This window comes from Cryptomeria japonica, chromosome 5 (assembly GCF_030272615.1).
Source record: "Cryptomeria japonica chromosome 5, Sugi_1.0, whole genome shotgun sequence".
Lineage (NCBI taxonomy): Eukaryota > Viridiplantae > Streptophyta > Pinopsida > Cupressales > Cupressaceae > Cryptomeria > Cryptomeria japonica.
Window position 1 is genome coordinate 886179720 of NC_081409.1, and position 8778 is coordinate 886188497.

At 33.6% G+C, this 8778-nt stretch overlaps 1 protein-coding gene across 1 annotated transcript; it reads right to left on the reverse strand.

The window, feature by feature from the left end:
• Positions 1–1948: 1948 nt before the first annotated feature.
• LOC131028029 (taxane 10-beta-hydroxylase) lies at positions 1949–5498 on the reverse strand. Its single transcript, XM_057958149.1, has 3 exons — positions 4411–5498; positions 2527–2714; positions 1949–2392 (listed from the first exon to the last, which is right to left on the reverse strand). The coding sequence occupies exons 1-3, from the start codon at positions 5414–5416 to the stop codon at positions 2084–2086; spliced, it is 1503 nt and encodes a 500-aa protein (XP_057814132.1). The 5' UTR covers positions 5417–5498; the 3' UTR covers positions 1949–2083.
• Between the last annotated feature and the right edge of the window lie 3280 nt (positions 5499–8778).

Consider the following 8778-nt stretch of genomic DNA (forward strand, 5'->3'; position numbering starts at 1 on the left):
GGAAAACAAGAGTTATAAAGATTTTTGCTCTGGACCCTTTGGAAGGGTCAGGAGCGAAATTCCTAATCTTGGCCAAGATCCTGACTTCATTTTCACATTTCTTCATTCAAACAAGCATTTTTTCCTTCATTGAAGCCTAGGAATGCGTTAGTTCTAGGTTTTGGGCGAAGTAGAATGTCCTATGGAGAGTTTCGCTCTGGACCCTTTGGAAGGGTCAGGAGCGAAATTTGACATTTTGGACTCTCCGTCAAGATCATTTTATGGAATATAACAAATATACTAGGAAATGTCATTCTTATACTTTAAGTTATATTCCATATATACTTTCAGGATGTTTGAGAGTGGTTTTGGACCTCCAGGAGTTATATTGCAAAATCTAGTTTTTGGAGGATTCTTCAGTTTTCCAGACTTCATCAAATTTCAAGATCAAGACATTCCAGACTTAGCCAAATTTCAGGATCAGGACATTCCAAACTTAGCCAAATTTCAGGGCATTTGAAGATCAAGATGACATTTCAGACTTCATCACTCACCTACTCGACCTAGCTCAGACCTTCAAGAATGATATCTACTCACAAAGCAAGACACAATTAGCAACGAGAGCAAAACCAGGCCCTAAGAAAGACTCTCAAAGAAACCCTAATTATGGGGCCCTGTGGACTCATCCTGGCTCAAGCAAAGCCTGTAATCCAACGATCCCTCGATGGCACTCATCCTGCAAAGGCTAATAGACAAAACCCTAAAAGACCAGAAAACAAACCCTAGAAAGTAAAAAGAAGGGGTCCCCATTTGCAATGGGGCGATGTGTGAATACGTCACAACAGTATGCTTGCCTGAACTAGGATACTTATAATTTTTTAATATTAATATAATAAAATTTCGACTACGGCTCATTATCTATCAAAAAAAAAAACCTTTCTAAATTGTTGTTTCACCCACAATAAAAATTAAAAGATTCGCTTTTATGACTCTTAAACGTCTCTCCATAACCTTATAATTCATGTGTTTAAATACTTTTAATAAAATATTAAGTGCAAAAAAGTTTTCTTTGATGTTTGATTTAAAAATTAGTTGAATTGAGATTATATTACTTTAACTTAGGAGATCCACAAACATATAATTAGGTGTATAATAATACATCTTTTAGGAAAATAAAAACTAACTTAAGTATCATCTAACCATACAAGGCTAATCATCTAAATATTTGTAAATTAATTGAATTGAAATTATATTTATTCGATCCATGAGACTTATAAACATACAATTTGATGCATAATAATATATCTTTTAAGATTATAAAAAAGTAACACAAATATCATTGATTATATAAGACTAATCATATAAATATTTTCAAATTTGTTGAATTTGATTATATTTCTTCAACTTATGAGACCTACAAACATACAATTTTATTTGATGCACAATAATATACTTTATATTTTTTAAGAACATAAAAACTATGTTAAGTACAATCTAATCATGTGAAATTAATCATACACATATTTAGAATTGAGATTATATTCTTTCAACTTATAAAACCTATAAACATATAATTTGATGCATAATAATATATCTTCTAAAAACATAAAAGTTAAACTATCATCTAGTTATACAAGACTAATCATATAAATCTTCTCAATTTCACTAAACTCAATATATTTTTTAAAACAAATCAAATTAAATAAATACCAATATCTCTATATTTATATAACAATTTTATTTGTATTTTAAAAATTTATATAACAATTTAAAATAACAAACATCTGATAATTAATTTTAGGTCCATCCAATCACAAAATGTCTTCCAAATATAAACTAACATAATCACCAAAACCCCACAAAAGTCATTAGAAAACTTCCAGGCGTTACATAACTAAGGTGATATGAGCAATTCTGCCTTATCTTGTATATATAAATAAGAGAACCTCAATTGTTGCATGCATCAAAAGGACAAAGATTGAGAATATATATTTCATAGCAAAAGTTAAATACCGAGTCTACAACTAAGCTACAATCTTTAATCTATTACGACATCTATTTACTAGCTCTTGAAAAACTTCCATAATTGCCTCAATGGATTGGTTTAGGATCTGGGAAAAAGTTTTACAGGAAAACCATTACGTGGGAGAGGAGGGAATGGATCTGCTGATACTTTTTCATTTGGATCAATTGCTGTATACCTCGAAAAAGTCTTAACAAAATGATGCGTGAAAAGTAATATCTCTGTCTTTGAAAATTCCCATCCTGGGCAAGTTCGCAGACCTGCTGCAAAAGGTAAGAATGTGTAAGGAGCAACATTCCTTCCCTCGTTATCGAATCGTGAAGGCATGAATTTCTCTGGCTCACTGAAGTACTCTTCTTTCAAATTAGTGCTATAACTTGTCCATAAAAGCTGTTCAAGCCATACATGGATGCAAAAACCATTATAATAGGTCCAAACTGAAGATAAATATTAAAATATCTAACCATTAAAGTATAAATCTTGAGTAAAATTGATAAATATTCATTTAGAAATCTAGAGCTTACCTTCCATCCCTTTGGAATTATATAACCCTCGTAATGAATATCAGTGATGGCCTTGCGAAATCCTCCAAAACCTGGAGGAACCATGCGCATTGATTCTTGAATAGCTTGCCATGTATATTTCATTTCCTTAATATCTTTCCAGCCGATTTCTTCTCCATCCTTTTTATTTGAAAGAATTCCCATTTGTTCTAGTACAAACATATCACAGAAAATATATGCCATTAAAGTTGTACATCGCAATACAAGATCTTTGCAATTATAATAGAAACAAGAAATTCGGTTGTGATGGATTAACTAGTTTACTTTGTAATTTTTGAAGAGTAGATAATTAATAAGTTTTCGTATGTTTTAGTAAGCATTTTTTGTTGTTTTTTTGGGGGTGAAATAGTTAGGATTTTGTATCAAATTCATTTTTATTTAAAACATTTATTTGGGAAGAAAAACTTGAAGATGAGCAGGGAACCAAATTTTTTAATGGGGTGTGAGTGGGATAGGTCTAAAAGGGGTAGAGCAAAAGGATGAGAATGAAGATTGAATTGAAATTTTTGAAGTCGATTAAGATGATGATCTTGTAGATGAATGGGCCTTGCTACTAGGAAATGGGAGAAAATTGTTTGATGTCTGATTAAGGCCAAGTAGCATTTTGTTTTTTCAGGGTGGAAGGCAGTTCTCTCAGGTATTGCTCTCAGATGGGTTAGCCCAAGTGCTTAGGCAGGGCTCTGACCTCATGCCAAAATCTTCAACGAAGGTCCTAAAGTGCAGCTTTCTCCTTCCAACCTACCATGCAAATCAAACTAATTCGTTTACTAACACTCAAGAGGCAAGTTTGGAGGCCAAGGCCCTCCCTACTTTTCCAACATGTGACGTACTTTCTAGCTCCTCTTGCTTCCATGACTCTAAGGCTACGACAGTGCCCTTTGAAGGTTTGAATGTGCGTATTGATTAGAGGGTAATGAGGGCCCTAATGTTCCGTGCCTTATATGAAGGAAATTAGATCGAGGCTTGTTAGTGGCACAACCAAATGCAACTAATGTTGTTTCTTGTGTCGGTAACCTCCACAAATATTTTGGGCTGATGTTATTTCTAATAAATAATGTTCATCTTTTCCATTCTCATTGTTTGTTGGGAAGGTTAGGCTCTTTCTCTTAGGATTCTAGATTCTATTATTGATAAAGCTACCTCTAAGCTTTAGAGAGTTTTTGGGGCAAGAGACAACATTGATTTTATCAGGAATTGGAACAAAAGAAAATGGAATTGCAGTGACCTTTCTGAGATTGAGGCTACGTTGAAGGATATCATTTTTATATCCTTGAGCGATGGAGATTGTGTTCAAACCCTCATGGAGGGTCTATGGTTTATTGGCAAGTTGGGGATTTTCCTTACGTGGACTCCAACTTTGATCTTGAGAAGGAATGCATCATTAGAGTTCATGTTTGGGTAAAGCTTCCAGGCTTGCCTTCGGAATATTGGGAGGCGAAGGTCCTGAAAAAAAATATAACTTCTTTAACTGAGTTGCCTTTAATTCTATGAACATTAAATGTATATTGTTTGTATGTACATGTGAGTAAGGTCCTTCCTTCTATTACCTTATCGTCAAATTAGGGTGAATGGATGCCATATTTTTTTTTAAAGGAGACTGGTTGACAATGTCTCAAAATTGTCACATGGAAGATCAATCCTTCTTTAGGTATATTTTCCAAAGGAAATCACAAAAAACTGAGAAGAAAAATGATCTAGAAGCACCTAGTAATTCTCAGGGTGTTGAGGCACCAATGTCAGATGTTGCTATGAAAGAGGAATTTTTTTGCGCAGGTTATTGTGGTTATTTGCAAGAAAGTAAAAGTAATAATAAAAGGAAAAGCAACAGCAGGGGCTTTGACATACCTTGAACAACTTTTTCATAGCACTCCGGATTGGAGGACAAGGCCTTAAAAAACAACGTTAGAGTCGAAACTGTGCTCTCATACGATGCATGAAGCATCCCATTGAAGTTATCGAGGATCTCCTCCTCTGTGAATGGATTCCCTCTTTCATCTCTGAATGTAAGCAAGGTGGTCAGCAAATCATCATCACTAGACGCCATTTCTGAACTCAGCTTAGCTCTTCTTTTCTCTATTAAAGAATACAGAATTTCATCAATCTCTGCGCGAGCCTCACAGGCTCTGCGATAACGAGTTCCTGGTAAGTCTAGCGGAACAGACATCGCACCCAGAACAACAGTTTCGAAAAGATGATAAATCTGTCTTCTCACTTTCTCCTCACGTAAACCAAAAAACAACGCAGTCCCAATGGCAAAGACTAGCTCCCTCACCAGAGGAACCATCTTCACTTGGGTTTCCCCCAGCCATTTTTCATTGATATGGCGTTGGATTTCCAGATCCATTTGGGGCATATACCTCTGTAATGCTTGAGGACCCAGAAATCGGACTAGTGCAGAACGTATGTTGCGGTGCTCCTCTCCACTTTTGGAGCCGATTGATTCCTTTCCTAAGAGCCGCATGAAAGACTCTGGCCATGAATTCTGCACCAGCTTCCCCTCGTTCGACAGAATCAGACGGTTTCCCGCTGGCCCCCATAGTACTACTGTGGGATGCCCAGTTATATTTGTCTTGAAAACGGCCCCGAATTTCTTCACTCTCTCATCGAAAAACTGTTGTGTTGTGTCTGATCGTAGCGCCTTCAAGAATTGTCTTGTTTCTCCAATCAGAGGGAAGCCTAAGTTACCAGGGGGGAGTTTTAGGGAGTAGTGGTTTTGCGTTCTATGGAGAGAGAGAACAGTTATTAGAACAATTGCGGAGAGGAGAATGGAAAGAATTGTAGAGGAAGAATAGAGCTGAATAAAATGGGCTATATCTGAGGCTGTGCTTGATGGAAAATTAAACGCATCCATTTGGGCAAATAGTAGTTCAGCTTGCCTTTGAGTGAAGAGAGGAAGAATGGTAATATCGATAATATCGGCTTAAAACTCTTGTCATAAAAGGCCGGTCGATTATTCAATCATTTTATTATCCCAGCCGGAGATGCCGCCCATGATTCTTTTAACAATATTGTTGGATCGTACTGAGTAGATAGAGATGGCGTCTCAATTATTTCTTTTAACAGTGTTGTTGGATCGTACTGAGTAGATGGAGATGGCTTCTCAATTATTTCCTCTAGCATAAATTTGATAAGACAAGACAATAGAACGGATGCAAATAATAGTAATATTGTGCAATATGTTAAAATGGTTTTTCAATTATCAATTATTTTCTCTTGCACAAATTTGATAAGACAAGACGATAGAAAGGGTGCAAATAATTGTAATTAGATAAGACAAGACAATAGAAAGGGTGCAAATAATAGTAATTTGATAAGACAAGACAATAGAAAGGGTGCATAGGAATGTACACATAATAGTAGTGTCAAATATTTTAAGGAATGGTACAAAAGATATTTAGATATATTTATATTTAAAATATTAATTTTGAAGTTATTTTAAGATAGGTATATTTACAATAATTGTATTAATGTATATATTATTATATATGATTTATGTAAGGTGCTCTCAAATAGAATGTCTTATTAATAGGATACATGACGCTAGAATATTAAAGATAATTTAATAATGAAGATTAAATTTTAATTAAATGATTAAGTTCTAGTCTATGTGATGTGAGCTCAATATTCATCACAACATATTCTAAGTGGGTTTAAGTATAGAAAGAGTGGAAGATAATTATCATCATCATTTTACTGATATATGTTTTGAAGTTTGGCCAATGGTAAGTATCCCTACTTTGAAGGATGGTAGTGGAATGAGAACATGAGAGGTGGAGATAGAGGAAAAAGCCATTCTAGACACAAGAAAGTTGAACAAAAATAAGGTCTTAGACCATTTTGTGGACTACACTTTAAAAGGACTTGTCAATCCAAAGTTGAAAATTTGGATGCTAATATTATGGGGCCTAAACAAACATATTGGTAGGGATTAGATTCTAAAGATTAGAGAGGCTACGTGGTATCTATGACGATTGACTCTAAATAGTCAATTAGTAGAAGGAATATTTGGCATAGCACAATTACTACCTCATGTGACTATGTTGTCATTGGTAGGATAGACCTTGATTTTGTATGAGGATTGTACAAATTTAGGAGAATAGGTCAGTGTGCATATAAATTGTGTTATGGAACACATCACATAATTTTGCATAAACAAGAGAATTTGTATCAATGCATGAGGAAAATAGGCATATCCCTATATATGGATATTGATGCTAAAAAGTAGAATGGAGTTAAATATTGTAATAGGGAAGTGGTAGAAGCTAACCAAGCATCTTGATGTGAAATTTTGATACAAATTTATAACACAGGTCGTAACCTTTTTGTATTATGGCTTCCTATTTTTCTAAGTAGTTTTCATTTTTTGAGATCTATGTTTATGATTTGTAGTAACATGATATATCCCTCACACATGTGCTATAAATATCAAGGCAATAAAATATAAGATTAATTACATGTATATGAGGTCTATTTTTTCTTGTCTAGTGCTACTAGAATTAGGTCATTTATTATCAACCTATTACTAGAACAAAAACCTTGAATTATAATCTCCTCCAAAATATGATTGAGTATGCACCACATATTCCACTATAATCAAAATACCAATCATAGATAAAAATAAAAATCATATCAAAGTATACCCAACCTATAATAGTTAGTATAGAATGCTTTGTACCAAGCAATATTGGCTGAATATTATAGCTACCCAATATCTAGGCCCTTCATGAAAGCACAAGAGATATTATCTATGAGAAAATACTAATAATCTATCAAAGGATACAAATGATAGATTATAATTTATTGAATTAAATTATAAAGTAGACTCCTTGGTTATATTAGCCAAGGTGAACATAAAATTGCATAAGATTATGAAATTTGTCTTAATCTTATTACCTGAGACATCAATTGATAACTATCCTATGTGTACCCTAATTAAACTTAAGTAACATGTGTGAAGAGGACCTAAGTGATGAACTAGCTAGGTAAAAAACCCTTTTCATAAAAACACTTCACCTTAAGTGCAACTTAAGGAGAATGTACACAAATCAAAATAAAGCAATATGCGAGATGGGCCTTTACTAGTAGCACATATCAGGTACCCATGTGCAAATGCAATGTAATACAATCTCTCACAAGTGAAGAAAAGAAGAAAACGTCGTGGGATAAAACTCATATTTAAAAGAGAGAAAATACAAAATACTTTCAATGAACAATGAGATGGACAAAACCCCATTGAGGAAAAATTCCACCCCCATAAAGAGAGTAGAATAAGAGATATCATGTAGCCTCCCTTGATATAAAATCTCCTATAATGATGGTATATGTGTAGAACTAAATGCTAAAGATGATCCATTATTGTTGAGCAATGTTTCTCCCCTTATGAAGAAAGGAAAACAAAATGGTATGCAATATTTCTTCTCATTCTCAAAACAATATTGATAAAAGAAAGATGGTGCTTGGTGTCTCTAAAATCTTCTCAAGTGTCTCCATGTTGATACTAAAAATTGTCATGATTCAATTACATGTTCTAGGCCACACTAATTAATATAACAATCTAGAATCTCGTTGAAATTAATGTAGATAATCATCCAAAGACAAATATATCTCATCTAAAGATAAAGAGACCTCCTCCAAATGCTACTCAAACTATCCACACTCATGTCAAATTATGAAGAATGATCATTTAGAGAGGGAACAAGAGGGTTTTATTATTCCCTCACAACAACTAAAGAAAGATCAAGGTGTCTGCAAGAAGTTGAGTCCACATAAAGTGCCTAAAGTGGAAGTATTTTTCCTCATTCTCAAATTTTATCACAATTGATCTAAAAATTTGAAACACTTAAAGATTGAATCTCAAAAAATTTAAGTAATATCAAATGTATCACTATGAATCTAGTTTTCAAATATGTAATTTGTTTTAATACCCAGATAAAATACATTAATTTTCAAAAGGGATTTCTAGAAGAATTGTTTATAAAAGCCTATTTGAGGACCATACCATCCATGTGTATGGCCACCATATTTTGACCTAAATAAAAAAAAAAATTGAACCCTCTTGGAAAAAGATGTGTAAGACACTAAAGATTGATGAGAAAAAAAAATTGTCATTTTTTTAAAATATTCTATTCTTTATTTTTTTATTAGACCTAATTATTATTATTATTTTTAAACCTCATGTATGGCCACCATTACACCTAAACTTATCAGTTTTTG